This window comes from Penicillium crustosum, assembly GCF_028827405.1.
Source record: "Penicillium crustosum strain IBT 35664 chromosome Unknown utg000005l_segment0_segment0, whole genome shotgun sequence".
Taxonomy (NCBI): Eukaryota; Fungi; Ascomycota; class Eurotiomycetes; order Eurotiales; family Aspergillaceae; genus Penicillium; species Penicillium crustosum.
Genome location: NW_026623126.1, coordinates 747,245 through 766,723, shown reverse-complemented (window position 1 = coordinate 766,723; position 19,479 = coordinate 747,245). Strand labels below are relative to the sequence as shown.

Below are 19,479 nucleotides of genomic sequence, written 5' to 3'. Positions count from 1 at the left end.
TAGTGTTTTGTATTTGCTTCTTTAGACAGCACTTGCTTCTGTTTTTCATCTCACATCTTCAGCCCGACTTTCACGGAGATACCCACTATCATCTTGCACATATGAGCGCAAATTCTTGCTTTTGCACATAGCTTCCTTGAATGGATGTACTATCATGTTCTTATGATCTGCGCTTCTCCATCTTCCCATTCTCCTGTGGAAGTCCTCGCTCCCAACCGGGGTATTTCCGCAGCCATGTCTTCCTAGACTTTGGATCTCAGTATCCTCTCCGGTTCTATTCTATTCTCTTCTCCTTGCTTTCTACCACTTTCCCCACTGTACCTTGTTGTTCGGTTTGTATTTTTTTTTATCTTTCTCTTGCTGTCATTGCTTTTCACACCACTGCCACTTTTTGTATCATGTACAACGGCGTGATACCTACACTGACAGGATCGAAACCTGGCAGGTTTGCGAAAAGAGGCGTATCGGGTTTGCTTTCCTTTGCTGGCGAGCGTGGGACTTTTATCGGATTTGGGCGTTTTGAACTATTTCTTACATATCTCATTGCAAGTCATGAGCGAATCTTCTTTTTTTTTAGCATGTGTTTGGTCTGTTCCTCCAACTTCTGCGTACATGCAGTGATTCAGCTTTCAGCTTGTTTGCTGTCATATTTCGGTCCTCTATACATGGCGAACGACCGGTCATGAACTCGGAGAGAACAGATACAGGATACAGGTTTGCTATGCCGTTAGAAAAAAACTATAAACCCAGCCTCCTAACTCCACGTAAACCACGTCTCGATCATGTGTCCATTGCGGTTCTAGCATTTCAGTGGGTATATAGATAGGTACAGGCCGGAAGTAATCAAAAGGAACTTAAAGTGAAGATGGGTTTGTTTGCATGCAACCACTGTTCCCGTCACCCTCAAGCAATGACCCAGCGCAACATGAAGTAGATGCCTGGCAGCGGTGTTCCGGTCCTATTACACACATAACGCAGTCCCACCTCTGTCCCCCAATATGGCTCCTTGCTCGTGTGGATCGTGCCGCGTTTCTCGCTTAAGCGTCATTAATGATATAAATGTCTGATTCTGAATGGCTCATCGGAAAGGGGAGAGGTCACAGCGCAAGTCGTAGGGAACAGCTATGTAGGTTGGCAGACAGTGGGGTATGTAGCTATGCAGCTATGGTCGCAACGGATCCGTGAGGGAGATCGACAGCGTGGAGGAAATGGTGAAAAAAAGACGAATTTAACCAAGAATCAGCTCGTAGACAATGATGACCGTGTTGATGACGATAAGGGGTACTGGATTGTTGCATATGTTAGCTATTCCGTCGGGCTATGGCTGGTGCGCCTTGTTTTATCGGAGCAGAGCAGAGTGCGACTGGTTCCAGGTTGATAAAAACAACAGAAGCTATCACACAAATCCAAGCACAAGACTGGCCTTGGTTTATATTGGGCTGCGGCGGGGGGTGGTTGGGGATTGGGAAACGTACTCCGCATGACAGTCCGCACACTGGCGATTAAGTTGACGGACTTAGCTTTCACGCTTGTGCTATCGTATGTCGCGCCGAAGCCTGGATCTGCTTGTGTGCGACCCCATCCGACTGTAGAGTTCCGACATTCGTTAGCTTCTTATCGTTCTGGTCGGTATAGCTGGGAGGAGGGACATACCGCGCGCTAGGAAGCGGTCCTCGGAGAGGACGGCGATGGCATTGATGATGAGGACAATGACTGGAAGATAGGATATTAGTATAAGCTGGAGAATGAGGATCACAATTAACATACCATAGAACAGCTTCCCAAGACCGAAGAAAAACATCTTTGCGGGTTGAGGAAAGATGTCAAAAAGGTGAAGGGCTGAAGTGCGGGAGGCGCCAGATCTCCGGATTAACACTCTTTCTCGGATGCAGTCACCATGGGATATAGTTCGTTCGCTCTATACAAGAACACAAAGCAGATAAACTAACTGGTGTCTTTTTTTATAGCATTTGCGTTTCTCGCTCTTCTCTTCCCGGCATTGACTATCCTTCATCTCTTCGTTGCTCCATACACCAAAGTCGAGGAGTCGTTCCACGTCCAGGCTGTACATGATATCTTGGCCAACGGGTTACCAAATGGCTTTAAGGACCTGACTCTCAACCGCGCCGACTATGACCATTTTTCTTTCCCCGGGGCTGTTCCTCGGAGCGCCGTTGGCGCTGCGGCGCTCGCTATGCTTTCGAAGCCCGTGATCTTGTTGAATGAAGGGATCAACCGACAGATATTAGGTACAACGTGGATGTATACTGCTATATATGTCCAACCAAGCTAACACCGACATCCAGCGCGAGCTATCCTGGGCTTAGTCAATGCCTTCTCTCTAACAGTTTACGCAAGAGGCCTGCGCCGTAGCTTCGGCCAGCCAGCAGCTATCTGGTATATCCTACTCCAAGCAAGCCAGTTCCACTTGATATTCTACGCCTCAAGGCCATTATCAAACATGTTCGCCTTCAGCATCACAACACTAGCAATGTGTCTACTCCTCCCAAATCCTCGTTCAAGGGTACAAGACCAAAAGCAATACAGCCTTGCACTAGCCCTCCTCACAACCGCAGGCGTAGTCTTCCGCTCCGAACTAGCCCTCCTAGTCGGAACACAGACTCTCTTCCTCCTAGCAACAAGACGAATCAACCTCACACACACCATCATCGCAGGCCTAATAGGCCTAACAACCGGCCTAACCCTGACAGTCTACCTCGACAGCACATTCTGGCAAACCTTCCCCCTCTGGCCGGAATTCGAAGCCTTCCGCTTCAACGTGCTAGCAGGCCAATCCTCAGAATGGGGCACAGAACCATGGCAATTCTACTTCCTAAACTCCCTCCCCCGTCTCCTCTTCAATCCCCTCTCCTACCTCCTCGCCATCCCAGTCGCCCTACGCCAACCAGCAACGCGATCCCAGGCCCTGGCACTTCTAATCCCGGCGCTTTCCTTCGTCGCACTCTACAGCTTCCAGCCACACAAGGAATGGCGTTTCATCGTTTACATCATCCCATCTCTTACGGCAGTAGCAGCCCTCGGCGCCGCGTATCTCTGGACGCATCGCTCGCGCTCGCTCTTCGCTCGTCTGGCGACTCATGCTATGGTCATCTCCACGCTCGTCGTGTTCTGTCTGTCGAATTTTGTGCTCCTTCCCGCCTCCGCGGCGAATTACCCCGGTGGTCAGGCGATCGATGCTATGCATATTCAACACTCGATCCTCCATGAGACGGACTTGGATTCTGGGAAGATCAATGCTCCTATCAATGTTTACTTGGGTAACCTCGCCTGCCAAACGGGTGTAACGCGCTTCTTGCAACAATCTCCTTCGTCGGGGTGGGTATATGACAAAACTGAAGATAAGGACATTAAATCTACTAGTGGGTTCTGGGACCGGTTTGAGTATGTCGTTGTTGAGGCGGATTACGAGGTGGAGTTCATGGATGCTGATGAGACGAGTCTCCGACGTGCGCTCCCTACTTCGGACTGGGAGAGGATGCTTGTTGTGGATTCTTTTGCGGGGATTTCGGTTTTGAGACCGGGAATTCCTGCTAGCGGAACTGCTGAAAGACGTGTTATTGGTGCTGTTGCGGGTGACCGTACTGTTGATTTGTTTGAGAGTTTGCGCGAGTATGTAAGAAAGACTGTGTTGCGTGGGTGGTGGGTTGAGATTAAGATGAGGCCGAGGGTTCAGGTGTTGAAACGCGTGAGGTAGGGACTTAATCTTTAGTAAAGATATAGAAGTGTTATTTTCTAGTCTGTTTAATGTCTTTACACTTACGTTACAATGAAGTAAGATGTTATATGGGAAAAAAAACCAGGGCCACCTGATATAGAACTCATATTAACAATTGAAGATAACTACAACATGCCCTCAAACATTCGATGTACATGCAAACTGGGTATTATTCATCAAACCTCTGCCCAAGGCAGAGCAGATCAAAAAAAGGGTAGACACAAGAAATGGATTACAATGCTGCGGGACCTTCCAAACGCGCGAGACGAGACTCCAAGTCACGCACCCAGGGCTCGACAGTTTCCACATTAGAGCGCAGAGCAGCTTCACCCTGCTGCATCTTCTCTTCGACGGTTGCCAGACCGTCACGCCACTGCTCGATCTCCGATGCCATCTCGGCATGGCGCTTTTCGAGCTCGTTGAGCGAGTCCGCGGCGTGGGCTGCGCCGGCGTGGCAGGCGCGCAGAGAGCGCAGACGCTCGAGGACGCTGGGAAGCAGAGGGTGCAGGGACTGGATGGTTGGGAGGGTTGTGTAAAGGGCTTGGATCTTGGCAGCGTGGTCGTCGTCGGTTGATGCTTCTAGTGCGGGGACGACGTCGGCGTCAGAACTTGCTAGACGGGCATTGTGGACGGCCTTTGCGGCTTCAAAGGCTTTTCTACGGGCTGCAGTGAGTGCCTCGGCGTCCGTGGTCAACTTTCGGACTCGTGTGGAGAGAGCTTCCAGGTGTGGGGTTGTCATTCCTGGTGCGGGATTGGCTACTCCTGGCGTTGCGGATGCTGGGTTCGTGCCGACAAGAAGTCCGGTCAATGCTGAGAGGCGGGAGGTGAGCTGGTCCAGAGCGGGGAGGACTGGATGGGATGTTGACTCGTTGATGCCGTCGACGACGAAGGGATTGGAAGCACTTGAGATACCAATGGAGCTTTCAAGAAGCGCTAGGCGGCTGTCGAATGCTGCCGCATGAGAGAGGATTCCTGCCGAAGAGGCAGCTGGAGCTGGCACAGTGGAGACGACTGCCTTTGACGCATCGGCCGAGGATGGTGTCTTTGCATCTGTAGCAGAGCGAGTCTCGGATCCAAGCTTCTGGGACAGCAAAGCCGCAGCTGAGTGCGATGAACTCGCCGCACCTCGTGAAGCATGCAGATTGTCCAGAGCGCGGCTCAACTCCGCAACGCCATCGCCCAGGTTCTCTCCTGACTTTTCAGCTGCGGCAGCACCCTGCGATCCATTTCCAGTCTCTGTTCCCTCGGTTTTGTTGGCCATTTCCACCTTGAGTTCTTCGACCTCCCTCCGCAGGCGCGCAAGTCTCCGGTCAAGCGACTCGTCCTCGCTGTCACTCAGATCGCCAACCTCCTCTACCCCGTCCTCGCGTCTCCGCCGGCGACGGCGGCTCATGCTCTTGCTCCGGTAAGCCTGGCGCTTCATGGAAATGCTATCTGAGAAATTGACGTCGCGGGCGTCCACGGCCGCGCCCATGAAGTGCATACGCGCCTGGTCCGGGTTGACACCCTCGCGGTCAATGTCGGAGTTTGAGCCTGCATCATCATGGTCGGAGTCTGTCCGGATAGTGGCAGTCTAGACAGCATCAGTGATTAGGCCCAATGACGTCTCGTTGGTATGGAATTGGCGGACTCACGGGCAAGGTGGATGCTTCGTCGGTCAAGTCGGGGGTTTCATAGATATCCGGGGATGGGTCCTAGGTCACAGTTAGTGGGAATTCTAGTGGATATTAACAGCCGGCAGTTCTCACTAGATCAGGAAGACCGGCATATTTCTTATTGAAAGACATGATTGGATTGTAGTTGCTCCAAAAGTATAGTAAACACCGAACTCTCCAGAATCACATGTACAGTCAGCAGGTCAGGTGACCTTAGCCTCGGATTCGAGAACAAACACATGCAATTGACGCAATTGGCCATGAAGCCTATTGATTGTCCAAAACAACTATATATTAGGTGACATCGCTTGGAGGTTTCTCTCTTTTTCTTCTTGTATCCCCTAGAAGTCCAAGTCTCTCTTCAACTGACCAAATCGCCCTTACGTTGCTCATCAACTTCCCCCACCATCCCCGCATTTCATCTTCAACCTCTACTATACAACCTTATACAACTACATCAACCTTCAAGATGGCCGCCCCTACTGATGTTACTATCCAGAACCTGAGTGGAAAATGGGAGATGGTAGGCCGAACCAAACCTCCGAAAAAAACAAAGTCAAATTGAAATATTCACATGTGTAACAGGACTCAACCCACTCTAACCCATCAGACCCTCTTCTCTCTCTGGTATGCAACCCCCAAGCCCTAACCGGCCTTTCCGCCAAGTTACCCTAAATAGAAAACAGCCAAGCCTCTCACAGCCCCTGTCCCAACTTCCCCCTCCAATCATACAAATTCACAATAACACTATTATTTATCCCCCACCCTGCACTATTCCATACATAACCTACATATATAACCCCTCCAACAACCCCACTAACAAACCAAAACAGCAAGGTGTCGGTTGGGTTACACGCAAGGCCCTCTCCTACGCAACAGTGACCGTCAACGTGCACCAGTACGCCGACAGCGAGAACCCCACTCTCATCCACGTCGACGCACAGCAAGTAATCACAGGTGGCATCCAAGGCACCAAGGAAGAGCGCAAGCTTGACTGGAATGAGCGCGAGCACGTCGACCACATCTTCGGTACGCTGAAGGGTCGCTCGCGCCTCATCGCCGCCGCTAAGGGTGAGGACGGCGCTGTGCGTCCTGTCATCGAGTTCCAGACTAAGGTCGGCTCGTCTGACGCTGATGCTAAGGTGCAGAAGTTCCTTACTGGAGAGACTCTCATTGATGGATCGAAGAGTGAGGGCTTCCTTGCTGAGGAAGGTGAGGGTGCGTTCTTGCAGAGCTTTGTGATCAATGAGAGCGCTGGGTGGACTGCGGAGCAGGTTTGGGGCTTTGAGATTATTGATGGTGAGAGACGTCATACTCGTCGGGTGGTTGTTGTTAAGAATGGGAAGGCTGCGTCTGCTAGACTTGTTTACGCTTTTAAGGAGCGTAGGGCTGAGTAAATGTCCTTACTCGTGTATTTTTTTTTCTTGGGTTTCGGTTTCTTAGCTTGCTAGAAACCATACATCAATATAACATCTAACCCGGCCAATTGATTTTAATTAGTTAAACTACATGTTTAGGGAAGTCTTGTACTAAATCATCTTTGTGATCATATCTCCAGGGCGATGTACATAGGTAGGCAGGCCTGTAGGGTCTAATGGAACTGATGTCCACGATTAGGGTTAGAGCGAGATAATGATGAAGTAGAAAGTGAAATGATGAATTAAATTGTGAAGCCATTGGAAAAAAAAAAAAGGGTAAAATGAACAGAGTAGAAGGAGACAAACATCCATATTACCAGTGTCCATTTCTTCTCCATCGGAGTTAAGGTCCACGAATCTGGATGTCTTCATCCGGACCTTCTGTGATGGAGGGCACTTCTGCCAACTTGTTGGAGGGTTCGCAGGGCTATTATTCCTCTTCCTCATGTGCCACCTCGTGCATTGTGCCGGGATGTAGCATGGGACCGGGCCGAGTGGCTACTCGCGTTGCCTATACCGGCAACACCTCCGTAGACCGATCCCTATTTTAACTGGTTAGTATTAATATCTCAATCTTGCTACTAAGAGGCATATATGGCTTCATACCTTAATGTTCATAACTGGCGAGCCCCGCCGTTTCCACCACTGTACTTCCAATGGTCGTGGGTATGATGGCCGCGGGCGCCCCAGACACCGCATTTTCCGCGGTGGCGCTTTCATTATAGTTAGTTTGAGTCTCTTGGTCTGAGCTAGGGGTTTCAAACCTTCTTGGTAGTTCCTCACGGTTACTGTCTCCTTTCCCAGGACCCCCATGCATTAAACCCGGCTAATTGACTTTGATTGATGATAACAAGAATAATCGGCCGCTTATATAGCCTTGTCATGTCTTTTGGATGGTCTTTCGGGTGGTCGTTTCAGATGTCTCTTCAGATGTCTCTTCAAATGTCTCTTCAGATATCTCTTCAGATGTATACGAAGATGGGAAAGTATAGACTGTGAAAGGGACTTTCCTATATACCCATAACCTTTGATACATACGTGGGGGAAGTGTTCAGTTTGACTATAGACATTCTATAAGATCACGGAATGATGAATAACTGGGATTTTGAGATTGTTCCATTTCCGAAAATCAATATCATTACAATCATCCACTGTCCAATCTGGTAATCCATGTCCATATTCATAAAAAAGCAAACATATGGTTCAGATAGTTCAGATACATTCATTGAGATCCATGAGACGTGTTTTGTTCAACTAAAAATAATTTACCATGCGAGTGATCGGCTAAAACAAAATCAAGAAAGAAAAGAGGCAGATACCAAGATATTTAAGAGTGAGTGGGCATCACCACGTGAGCCTTGGTGCTAACTGCATCTTCACTCTTCCAGAGACTGGTCACAGTCTTCTGCTGGGTGTAGAACTGCAGGCCGGGCTTGCCGTAGAAAGTGCTGGCACCACCACCGGCGATACTCTTCTTGTTACCGGTGAAAGAGAACATGGGAAGAGGGACGGGAATGGGCACGTTAATACCGAGCTGGCCAGCCTCGCACTCCTTCTGGAACTTGGAGGCGGTCGAGCCGGAGCGTGTGAAGATGGCGGCACCGTTGCCGTATTCGTTGGCGTTGATCACGTCAATGGCATCGTCAAGGGTCTCAACGTTGAGACACACGAGAACGGGGCCGAAGATTTCCTCCTTGTAACACTTCATATCGGTGGTGACATTGGTAATGATGGTTGGGCCAACCTGCGAGGACACAATTAGTTCGAGTTACACGGATGTAGATCGTTTTCTGTAGTGGAACTTACAAAGTTACCGTTGGGGTAGTTCTCGGGCTTGAAGCCACGGCCGTCCAGAAGAATGGTCGCACCCTCTTCCTCGGCGCTAGCAATCAAGTCCTCAATGCGCTTCTTGCTCTCGGGGCTGATCACAGGGCCGAGGTCAGCACCCTCCTCAAAGCCACCGTTCACGTTCAGGGCCTTGGCCCGCTCGGCGATCTCAGGCAGCCACTCCTTAGTCTCACCAACCATAACGCAGGTGCTCAATGCCATACAGCGCTGGCCAGCAGCGCCGAATGCAGCACCGGTTATGGCGTTAAGAGCCTGGTTCTTGTTGGCGTCGGGTAGGACGGCGGCATGGTTCTTAGCGCCTAGGTTGGCTTGCACACGCTTGCCGTTGGCAGAGCCACGGCTGTAGATGTATTCACCAGCACGGTTGCTGCCAACAAAGCTGATAGCCTTGATAGCAGGCTCATCAAGGATGAAGTCAACAGTGGGAGCGGTACCATGGATGATGTTAATCACGCCCGGCGGGAAACCGGCCTCCTTGGCAAGCTCCGCCAGGATCATCGCAGCACCGGGGTCCCGCTCCGATGGCTTCATAACCAAGCAGTTACCAGTAACAGTAGCGACCGGAATACACCAAAGGGGAATCATGGCAGGGAAGTCTGGGTGACAATTAGCATCTATATGGAAGGAATTGAAATTTGTCGACATGAACTACTTACTGAAGGGGCAGATAGCGGCCACAACACCGAGCGGCGAGCGGTAGCTTCTTGTCTCCATATCCTTCGCCACCTCCAAGACCTCACCCGTCATCTGGGTGGTGATACCACAGGCGGTCTCAGCAACCTGAAGGCCACGGAGAACATCACCCTTGGCATCGGCGAAAGTCTTACCCTGCTCCAGGGTGATAGACGCGGCCAATCGGTCCCAGTGGGTACGAATGAGGTTGGTAAACTTGAAAATAATCTGCTGGCGGGCCATGATGCTGGTGGCTCTCCAAGCGGGGAAGGCCTTCTCGGCCGACTCCACAGCGGCCTTCAGCTCCGCATCTGTGCTCTGGGGCACACGGGTGACTAGGTTGTTGGTGGCAGGGTCATGGAGATCAATCCACTTGGATGCCTTGGATGAGACAAACTCATTATCAATGAAGTTAGCGGTGTCAATTGGGTTGGCGATCTTTTGGTGGCTTGTTGGGTATTCAGTAGGGGTGGAGATGGCAGATGTTGTTGCGGGGACGAGCCGCTGGGCTGTTGCGTGTAAGCGGCGAGTGGCAAAAAGTGATGAGTATGGCACAGCTGCTCTACGAGAGACCAGACTGGAGAGGGAAGTGGTAGTGAGAGATCTGGAAGAAGCAGCTCTGGCAGTTACCGACACCGTGCGGGGAACTGCGCGGAGAGCGGGGATGGAACGGGCAATCGACCGACAAGCAGCCATGATGAATTGAAGAGAGGGAGTGACAGATGGAATCCAGATGGAATTCAGATGGAATTCAGAGATAGGACAAGCCACAGATTAAGTAGAAAGAGAAATGTAGGTGACGAAAGGACCTCGGGAATCATATACCTAAGGTTACCCCAGGCCCGAGGGAAAGCGCCTTAGTCACCGACATTCCCCACGTTGTACAAATGAAGTTCCCCCCCAGATAAGGTACCTGCTCGGTATTTTCAACCAATGACAAGTTCACAAGGCATTCTCGAATCGCCGACACTAACTAAGTAGGTAGTTAGCCCGCGTTTAATCGCTTATGTTCTTTTTCGGGCTATCGCGTACTAGACGTTGTAGGCAAGGGATCAAATCAATTAGGAAAGTACTTCCCTTTCAAGCTTGACTTTATGTTTTTATGTCGTATGGGGACAAAACGTCTTAGTTATCACACTACTGATAGGCAATTACTTCCGAGAGATAAAAAAGTGAATACCGAGTAGAAATAATAGAAATAGAGACAAGTATACAAATCGGGCCTCCAATCAATGTTCTTCATGAACCTTCTGACTACTACATCGGCCAAGACACAACAAGAAGGGGATCATGGCGGAAACTAAAATGCAAAATCTGGTCGCTGATTGGGTTTATGGGTAAAATTCTTTTCTGCGAATAATTGGTTTTCCAATTATCGCGTTTACTCGGCGGAGGATCGAGTGGTGCGCTTGGTGGCACCGCCCTTGCTGGTCTCAGCGGAGGAGGTGACAGCCTCTTCCTTCTTCTCCTTGGGAGCACCGGCGGGCTGCTTGCCCTTCTTCTCGGCCGGGGCGGCAGGGCTGCTAGCGCCAATGGCACCCACAACGATGAGGATCATGGTCAAGAGGAGCGCACCCAGGCCACCGGCCACCTCAGGGAGGGTCTTGGCAGCGTTGATCGGGTCCTCCTTAGCCAGATCAACGAAGTGGTTGACCTTCTGGCGGACAAAGGTAACAGGATCCTCTTGGAAGGTGACGGTGGTACCCTCCTCGTTGACCGCAGGCTTGGGCTTGCTAGCCTCTTCCTCGGCCTCCTCGACGGGGAACTTGACATCGAAGGTCTCCTGGCGGAGCTTCTCAGCATCCTCAACGGAGTGACCAATGTAGATGTTATCAAACAGAATGTCATTCTGCATGGTCCAGATCTCGAAGCCAATAGCGCCCATGGGCTCAAGGTTGGACGGAGTCTTGTCCTCGAAGAAGGCGGGGTTCTTGATCTTACGGGGAGCCCAAACACCCTTGTAGGCAGGGTTATCGATGAGAGGAGCCTCCCACTTGCCCTTGTACTCGGGGTTCTTAATCAAAGGACGGGTCCAGGTGCCACAGCCAGAGACATCGGCACACTTGGGGTTGGGAACAGTGGGAGCGAGCCAGTCTCCATCCTCCTCGTCATCCCAATCCTCGGGCTTCTCTGCCTCGGGGTCAGGAATGCTCTCGGGCTCGTCCTCCAACCAGTCGGCGGGCTGAGTGGCCTCCTCATCGACAATCTCGAAGGGAGCCTCTTCATCCCAGTCGGCGGGCTTGGTGGCTTCGGGGTCGGCGATCTGAACCTCATCGACCCAGTCGGCGGGCTTAGAGTCCTTGGGGTCATCAATCTCCTTCTCAGGGTTGACGGGAGGGTTGAAGTCCTCGAGGAGGCTGCCATTCTTGGCAGAGTCACCGTTGATGAGGATCTCGAAGGTCTGATCGGGGTTGACGATCAGGGTGTAGAGGGAGGTGACCTTGTTGGTGCGGGCCACAGGGGGAGTCTTAAGGTGCTTCTCCTCGTACTCGCCGGTCTTGGGGTTCTTGTGGCGGAAAATGAAGTGGACCTTGTTAGTGGCACCGCACTTGTCAGGGCCGAACATGATGACATAGGGAGTGCCGTTGGAGAACTCCTCCTGGTGGAGCTTCTTGTTCTCCTGGAGAAGCTTGAGGTAGGCACCGCCGCAAACTAGGGAGTCTAACACAGGACAATTCTAGTCAGCGCATAAAAACGCGAGAAAATGTAGATAGTCGCGACTCACTCTGCGGCTTGACCTCGTACTGCACGACCAATGTCTTGCCCTTGTTGTCAATCTTCTTGGGGAACTTGGCGGAGATGGCGTGGTGGGCAGCAGCGTTCTTCACGACCAGACCCTTGTCGCCATCGATACCCTTGAAGACAGAGGGCTCCTCAACTGCCCATTCACCGACGTAAGCCCACTCATCCTCGGACTTGTCGTCCTTCTTCGCGTGGGAAGGCTTCCACCGAGACTCCCAGTCGTCTGTGAATTGCTCCAGGAAGGGAGCTTTGAGGCTAGTGGGCTTTGAAGAAGTTAGCAGGAGCGAATTGAGAGGGTGTGTTTACAGGTGCATACAGTGAAGGCAGGCCGGTCGATGACGGTGGTATCCGCAGTCTCCTCCTCCCGCATGGGCGTAGCCCATGAGGCTAGCGGAGGAGACCAGAGCCGATGTCAATGCAGTGTTAAAGCGCATGTTGTAAACAACAAATAAGAGGAATGAAAGTGGAGCGCACAGCACCAAAATGAAGAAAAGAGGAGATGGTTTTATAGAAAGGGCACTGGGGGAAGGTCCAGGTGGCCTCTTCCCTAAGCTCCCCAATCGGGACTAGGGCGTGTACACACGGGTTTCGATCTTGTTCTACAAGCACATAATTGGTCCTCGTAACTTAAAAAAAGCAAAGGTACGGTACCTAGGTAAGGTAATTTATGTGATAATATTTGTTTTATTTGCTATTCTACTTTAAATAATAACGACTATAGGTATTCATTGGTTTTATTTACATTTTATTGATATTTTATTTACATTTCATGTTTTTCCCCATACCTCCTTGATCGGCGGATATCCATACATCAACTCCAGGGCTGGGCGGAAGCTAGCTTACATGTACTACCCTCTTATTCGCATCTAATGTACTCGTATCTCTCGATAGAGTAACCTTGACCATTTCTTCACTAGATCGGAGGTATATACATGAATCGTACGTATCCAGAAGATTTTTCTGACTAATTAAATACAAGAATAGTCGGCCATTTATGCCGCCTTGTCATGTCTTTTTTGGTGGTATTTTTGAATACTCTTTTTAAATGTCTTTTTGAATGTCTTTTTGAATGTCTTTCATCTATAGTTATATATATAAAGGCCGTAAAAGACTCTTAACAAGCTTGTATGAGTATAAGAACGCAAAAATATTAAGTAGCAACTCATACTGAAATTTGATTATCACACATTCAGAGGACATTAAAACGATCGCTTCCACCTTTAAAAAAAAAGGAGAGGAATCTGCTCGCAGCCTTCATAAGTGAAGTGGAGTCTTAATCGTAAGAGATACTCGCATCTCTAAACATAGAGGGGAGTTTTCTCGCATCTCATAACTGAGGAGGAGTCTTCTCTCAAATGCTCACGCAGTGTTTTTGTCTTCTCTCGTCTCACCTCTCCCATCGGGCGATATCCTCCCAGCCAATCTTGGGTCGCTTCACCAGCTGATACATCGCGAAAACGTCATCATTCCATTCCTTGGTAGGGTCGACTTTGATCGCTGTCGAGAACCCAGAGATGTGTAGCTGGGAGGAACCCTGGTCCCAAATAAGCTTAGCTGGGGTTTTTATTATTGACAGGTAGCCGAAGGATGTCAAAGCCCTATTTTTTGTGTTGGATTTACCTATAATTAATGAGGACTTTGTGAACTTACTCATGAGCGACTCGAAACTTTCGACGAATGAGATCTCGCTTGGGTTTGTTAAATGACCAGAAGAGTTCTCTTGACAACGACTGCCCTGGGACTTTGTCCCACACGAGGTACGTGATGTACCCTCTAGGCATGAGTCCATCCTTGCCTTGAACAGTTTCGCTGTACCCAAGAAGCTCGGGCACAACTGTGCAGCCACCTTCCTTAAACCTTTTCAATGCCATAATCTCACTGTGCTGGTAAGAAGGAACTGCTTGTTGAGCTCGAACTTCAGAGCTTAGGAACTGGGTATCTTCAATCGGGACTTGGGAGTAGATTCTCATAAAGGCGGACTCGGCGAGGGCTCCCACCCTGTGGCACAAGAACTTTCCCATCGTATAAGATGGCACAGTCCGACCTGAGTCAAGGTCCTCGCGCGTGGTCATGCAAGAGACTTCGTTGAGCTTCTTATCAATCACCCATGTGTCGCCGCGGATGTTGAGTGAGTCGGAGCTGGGAAGGGTGACTTCAGTGCCCTCGAGCCTAAGAAGAAAAAGCTGAGAGTTGCCGATCATTTTCGCTGTTGGAATCGAATTAGTATTGTTGGTTTGGAGATTTCGGTGTTGAAGCAGCACAGAGATAAAAGGAACAAAGTCGATTGGAGAGGAAAGAGACTCAAGGTAGGGTCCAGGGAGAACTATATGATTCCCCGAGTAGTGTGTCGGAGCATGACGACCGGCATACCGGGGGATTTATTAATCCTACACATTTTTGTAATTAATGTTATGTAATCATGGCTCCATATAAATTGTACCAAGAGCCGATACAGAAATACAGAGAGTTGAATACCACTGATTGGACCCCTACATTTACAATACAGACCAATCCGACATAGTGCCGGTGCCTAAGGCATCCACGACGCAAGCATGTATCATCTATAGGGCAGGCATCCACGGATACTTCTCAAGACCATACTAGGATTTAATTCTCAAATTCAGAAAGGTACATTTCAAAGGTTATATGTACGTTTCTTACAAAGCGTGCTTTTTTTACTGCCTTCGTATACCCCTAAACAGACATCTTACAAGACATCTAAAAAGATTATTCAAAAATACCACCAAAAAGACATGACAAGGCGGCATGAGTGGCCGATTATTCTTGTATTTAATTATATTTAATTCGGCAGCAAAATCTTCCACTGGGTACGTATGATTCAAGTATATACCTCCAATCTATTGGAGAAATAGTTCTACTATTTACCGTAACGGCAATATTGAGTTTGAAAACCATAGCAGTATTGATTTGTACTGCTGAGACATATTTACATACCGACATACATCTAAGCATGTATGTATTAGTTAGCTCTGGAGGGGGAGTAACATGTTGGATACGCGATTCCTTTCGCTGCCGAAGAGGAGCCTTTCCAACGTTACTAAGAGATGATTGCTCACACCTCCAAATGAGGGGAATCTGCTCGCATCTTCATAAGTGAAGCGGAGTCTTATCCGTCATATGAGATACTCGCACCTCTAAACATAGAGGGGAGTTTACTCGCATCTCCATAGATGAAGTGGAGTCTCTCAATTGCCATCATCCTCCTGTTGCAAACTGTCGACCCATTCTGAGCGCGGCTGTTGGTTGTTGATCTCTCCCTCTGGTAATGCCAGAGTAGCGATATGGAAGAAACATTCCCTTAGGGACACAGTTGATGACGTGTTGACTGGGTTCCATTCGGTATAGGCATCGGACGCAAAGATCACTGGCGAGCAATCGATGACCCATCTCGCACTGTCATGGCGTTGTCGAAGGAATATTGTTTCCTCATAAGTGGAGAGGAAACCGTACTTGCATTTCAAATCCTTCATATATTGCACAGGCTGGGCCAACAACATTCGAAGGTGAGATCCAAGGTCAAAGGGTTGGCCTGCATCCCGGGAGTGTTGGATACTGTGGTCATCCACCCAAGGCACTTTGAGCTTGCCGACAACCTGTAAGTCATTGCCCGAGTTTTTTCATGATACAGTCAGGCATTATGGTCGTTGCCTTACCTAGACACTTGAAATCGGCAAACCGTATATCGAGTGTCTGTGCGCGGAAGACCATTCCGAGTATTTGGCCAATGGCTTGTTGAAAACGTCCTTGCACTCCACTCTCATCTCCAACAAACACTTCGTTTTCTTCGAGATTGCGTGAGGCCAAGGAGTATTTGATGGCCGCGTTGCTCCAGTTCTGGATATCGGTCGTGTTTCTCACATCCCAACAGAAATTGGACCAATCGTGCAATCCTCCCCGATAGCTAAGCCTTTCTACGGCACTGGATGTCGTGTGGAATTGGCTTACGCGCAGAGGAGGAAGGGACTCGCGGCTTGCCTCTCTAGCCCCGATTTGTTTGACCATGATGCAGGATATTTCTGTTTGATGACTGGATGTTAGTGTCACATGGCGTGCTCACGATACAGGATCTGAAGAACGTAGCAGTTTAAGCAAGTAGCTGATGGTTTCATATGAAGGCTGCTCAAAATCGAGGTTGGCATGAAGAGAAAATTTAAGAGAAAGGGTGTCGTGTCGCGATGGTGGGAAGAACTAGCAGCCTACGTGCTATTCGTTTAGCAATACTGCACCACACACGACTTGCTTCCTTGCGTAAACATATATGTTACTGTCGGACCTTATAGTCCATGACTTAACTTTTACAACTATTCAATCCCATACCTCATCCCACCATACACCTCGACATCCACGTAGACCTCTCTCCATAGTTAGTATGCTTCTTCGCCGGAATAAGGTATTGAATTGACGACGTGTCTTTAGCCAGAACTTTAACTTTAGATTTAGGAGTGCCCTCCATCACAGAAGGTCTGGATGAAGACATCGAGATTCGTATGAATCTTAACTCTGATTGCGAGGAGATGGATACCGATGATGCTGGTATTTAAATCTCCCTCTACTCTGTTCTTTTTTTCTTCTTTCTTTTTCCAATGGCTTCGCCTAGCATCGAGTGACACTACTTGAGAGAAGACACCACTCTACTTATAGAGATGCGAGTAAACTCCCCTCTCTTATTGAGGTGCGAGTATCTCCTACGATGAAGACTCCACTTCACTTATGAAGTTGCGAGCAGACTCCCCTCCCTTTTGTGGGAGGTGTGAGCAATCGTCTTAAGGTCCTCTGAATGTGTGATAATCAAATTTCAATAATAGTTGCTGCTTAATCCGTTTGCGTTTTTCTACTCATACAAGTTTGCCGAGAATCTTTTACGGCCTTCATATGTAGATGAAAGATGTTTAGAAAGACATCTGCCAAGAGTATTCAAAAATACCTATACCTGACATATGTACTCCGTATTATATAGAGAAATAGATAGGTAGCAACCAATAAGCCATAAGACGGCACAAAGGCGGTGTACAGACCTTAAGTACAGCACAGTCTTGCAAACGAATTCATCCATGAGAGATTCCTAAGATCCACTGTAAAGGAAAGCTCAAGTTCGAAAACCATAGTGATATTGATATGTGCTATGGACAACAGACAGTGCTACAATACGCGAACAGTGGTATTCGGAGTGAAGCGGAAATAGAAGAAAAACGCAAAGCTTCTCAGCTTGCTAGGCATCATCATCAGTTGCAGCATGGCATAAACAAACATTGAGAAAGGGTTATCCCATAATGAATACAAGCCAAGACGAGATAAAAACAGTGCTAGTTTCGGGGTTGTGGAAAAAAGGCACACTACAGATGAGGGATATCAAGCGTCATCCTCAGCGGCCAGTAGCCCGGATTCCGGGCCTGACGCTGCGGGCTCTGTCGGAGCAGGTGCATCGCTCGTCTCGGGAGGTACGTAATACGGAAGTCCTTCCTCACCAGCATCTAAACGCAGGAGGAATGTCTCCCAGAGTTCGATCAACTGTATTTGGAGTTAGCTGGGTGAGATAAACCCGCAAAGGTGGATAAGAATTTACCTCTTTCTGAGCCTCGACTGCGCTTTCAAGGAATGTTTCCACGCCGGACTTGAAGTCCTCCACCTTCTCCTTCTCAAACCATTGCAGTTCGTTTCGCATAAGCCGGCCCATATCCTCGAAGAGCAGCCGCGTTTGGTGGACTTTGCGCTCTGCATCTGCGACGTCGGCGTTGATTTGGTTCAAGCGGTCTTGCTGAGTCTTTCCCTGGCGGAGTAGCTTGTCTTGGTTATTCTTGCGCTTCTGTAGGTCGGACTCTGCTGCATGCCAGGTGTGGAAAGCCTTTTGCCGTTGTGTGAAAGCCATCTTGACACTTCCAATTAGGCGGATATATTCATCGATCGTGATTCCAAGTGTCAGAACATCCTGCTGTGCCTGTCGGTCATAAAGTTCCCGAATGCGCAATTGAAGTTCTGACAAGCCCTCCAATGGATAGGAGAGGGCGGGGGACAATTCGACGGCAGATAAGGCGTGCAATGAGCTAGAAAAATCACCTGCGGCCTCGGCCAGGCCCTTTCGTTGTAGGACCACGGTATCCATTGATTTCAATAGAGCCTTCAGCTGGTTCTCCAATGCATCCAAGTAGACTTTTCGGTCGTGGAACCACTATCTACATGTGAGCAGGCAAGGCCATTGTATCAGAAACGATTCACTTACATCGTCGTGTTCCACAAATTTGGTTCCTCCACCCACGGAGATACCAAAGGAGCTCAGCATCCCCTTGCTTGGGCCAATATCGGGCTCTCGGTTTTCCTTATTCTTAACATCAACGGTGAAAGCTTCACTTTCAAGGAAGATTTTCAGATCGCCATCATGTTGAAGAATAGGATGGCCGGCAATTTTGTTAAGCATTCGTTCCAAAGCAGCTCTCCTCGACTCTACAAAGTTGGTATCAAAGCGGCCAACTGCTTGCTTCTCGGGCGGAGGCGCAACAACCACTCCCGGGTTACTGCTGTGCAAAGAGTTGTAGAGCCAGAGGAAATCACGGTATCGACGGCTGACAGTGAACTCGGGTTGGCGATAGGCCTTGGATGTTGTCTAGCCATACCAATTACTGTCAGTTTCTTCTTTTCCCCAATCTGCAGGTTTCATGTCCATGTAGTCCAATTACCTTCGTCGAAACTTGATAAACAATATGACTGCTTGTCAGGTCTCCCACTTTGTGTGGATCTCCGACATAGATCTGGAAAGTGGGCTTCGCAGCCTGCTCCACGCTCATACTAGGCTGCGTCTGTCTTTGCGGTCCATCCGCTTGCACCGGCGGTTGCACAGGAGGTGGTCCTCGGAAGACCGCGCTTTCCTCTTCCACATTGCCCGAGTCCACTGCTCCCACCCCGGCAGATGCCTGGGAGGGTGATGAGAGTGGTCTCGCGCCACGTCCGGCGAACGGTTCCTTCTGGGGCGGTGCTGGTGCCTCGTCTGTGGGTGTTGGGGTGGCCTCGGCCGGCGCTTCTCCCAATGGACCGAGGGGGTCAACGGAATCATCGACGGATTCGAGTTTAGTGGCTTGTGCGCTGATCTTGCGTGTGCCTCGGGGGCCTCTTCTTCCTGGTACGCGGACAGCGGGTGAGCTGCCTGACGCGGGGGGGTTGTGCAGCTGCTGTATGGTAGAGTGCGCTTAGTGAGAGGTCGTGGAAAGAGCAATCCAAATAAGAACATACCACCTCCCTCAGTGCTGGGTTTGGAGGAGCCATCGCTAGGCTTGAACTGTGAAGGCTCATCTGCATCATAAATCAGACCGCGATTCAAAGAGCTGTGTGGTATCATGACTGCCTACCGCCCCATGGGGAATCTCCAGAGTCGAGATCCATTGTTACCGGTATGAGA

The 19,479-nt window shown here is 49.5% G+C and overlaps 10 protein-coding genes across 10 annotated transcripts; 2 read left to right on the top strand and 8 right to left on the bottom strand.

Moving 5' to 3' along the window:
• Positions 1–1,228: 1,228 nt before the first annotated feature.
• On the bottom strand, positions 1,229–1,801 carry N7487_010979 (YOS1 family protein; the record flags this gene model as incomplete). Its single annotated transcript, XM_056878709.1, has 4 exons — positions 1,229–1,284; positions 1,476–1,586; positions 1,654–1,713; positions 1,768–1,801. 4 exons carry the CDS (start codon positions 1,799–1,801, stop codon positions 1,229–1,231), a joined length of 261 nt encoding a protein of 86 aa, XP_056724028.1.
• A 96-nt stretch (positions 1,802–1,897) lies between these two features.
• N7487_010978 (dolichyl-P-Man:Man(7)GlcNAc(2)-PP-dolichol alpha-1,6-mannosyltransferase) lies at positions 1,898–3,715 on the top strand (the record flags this gene model as incomplete). The annotated part of the gene is made up of 3 exons (XM_056878708.1): positions 1,898–1,907; positions 1,968–2,249; positions 2,307–3,715. The coding sequence occupies 3 exons, from the start codon at positions 1,898–1,900 to the stop codon at positions 3,713–3,715; spliced, it is 1,701 nt and encodes a 566-aa protein (XP_056724027.1).
• Positions 3,716–3,968: 253 nt separating this feature from the next.
• N7487_010977 (uncharacterized protein) lies at positions 3,969–5,523 on the bottom strand (the record flags this gene model as incomplete). Its single annotated transcript, XM_056878707.1, has 3 exons — positions 3,969–5,309; positions 5,371–5,430; positions 5,485–5,523. 3 exons carry the CDS (start codon positions 5,521–5,523, stop codon positions 3,969–3,971), a joined length of 1,440 nt encoding a protein of 479 aa, XP_056724026.1.
• Positions 5,524–5,832: 309 nt separating this feature from the next.
• N7487_010976 (uncharacterized protein) lies at positions 5,833–6,788 on the top strand (the record flags this gene model as incomplete). Its single annotated transcript, XM_056878706.1, has 3 exons — positions 5,833–5,914; positions 5,977–6,018; positions 6,225–6,788. The coding sequence occupies exons 1-3, from the start codon at positions 5,861–5,863 to the stop codon at positions 6,786–6,788; spliced, it is 660 nt and encodes a 219-aa protein (XP_056724025.1). The 5' UTR covers positions 5,833–5,860.
• Positions 6,789–7,252: 464 nt separating this feature from the next.
• On the bottom strand, positions 7,253–7,529 carry N7487_010975 (uncharacterized protein; the record flags this gene model as incomplete). Its single annotated transcript, XM_056878705.1, has 2 exons — positions 7,253–7,351; positions 7,416–7,529. The coding sequence occupies 2 exons, from the start codon at positions 7,527–7,529 to the stop codon at positions 7,253–7,255; spliced, it is 213 nt and encodes a 70-aa protein (XP_056724024.1).
• Positions 7,530–8,136: 607 nt separating this feature from the next.
• N7487_010974 (CoA-acylating methylmalonate-semialdehyde dehydrogenase) lies at positions 8,137–10,025 on the bottom strand (the record flags this gene model as incomplete). The annotated part of the gene is made up of 3 exons (XM_056878704.1): positions 8,137–8,553; positions 8,616–9,253; positions 9,314–10,025. The coding sequence occupies 3 exons, from the start codon at positions 10,023–10,025 to the stop codon at positions 8,137–8,139; spliced, it is 1,767 nt and encodes a 588-aa protein (XP_056724023.1).
• Positions 10,026–10,710: 685 nt separating this feature from the next.
• Positions 10,711–12,441, bottom strand: clxA (calnexin; the record flags this gene model as incomplete). Its single annotated transcript, XM_056878703.1, has 3 exons — positions 10,711–11,990; positions 12,055–12,334; positions 12,388–12,441. The coding sequence occupies 3 exons, from the start codon at positions 12,439–12,441 to the stop codon at positions 10,711–10,713; spliced, it is 1,614 nt and encodes a 537-aa protein (XP_056724022.1).
• Positions 12,442–13,458: 1,017 nt separating this feature from the next.
• On the bottom strand, positions 13,459–14,272 carry N7487_010972 (uncharacterized protein; the record flags this gene model as incomplete). The annotated part of the gene is made up of 2 exons (XM_056878702.1): positions 13,459–13,669; positions 13,722–14,272. The coding sequence occupies 2 exons, from the start codon at positions 14,270–14,272 to the stop codon at positions 13,459–13,461; spliced, it is 762 nt and encodes a 253-aa protein (XP_056724021.1).
• A 1,005-nt stretch (positions 14,273–15,277) lies between these two features.
• Positions 15,278–16,094, bottom strand: N7487_010971 (uncharacterized protein; the record flags this gene model as incomplete). Its single annotated transcript, XM_056878701.1, has 2 exons — positions 15,278–15,666; positions 15,746–16,094. The coding sequence occupies 2 exons, from the start codon at positions 16,092–16,094 to the stop codon at positions 15,278–15,280; spliced, it is 738 nt and encodes a 245-aa protein (XP_056724020.1).
• Positions 16,095–17,441: 1,347 nt separating this feature from the next.
• On the bottom strand, positions 17,442–19,463 carry N7487_010970 (sorting nexin 1; the record flags this gene model as incomplete). The annotated part of the gene is made up of 6 exons (XM_056878700.1): positions 17,442–17,600; positions 17,656–18,258; positions 18,310–18,690; positions 18,764–19,269; positions 19,314–19,373; positions 19,430–19,463. 6 exons carry the CDS (start codon positions 19,461–19,463, stop codon positions 17,442–17,444), a joined length of 1,743 nt encoding a protein of 580 aa, XP_056724019.1.
• Between the last annotated feature and the right edge of the window lie 16 nt (positions 19,464–19,479).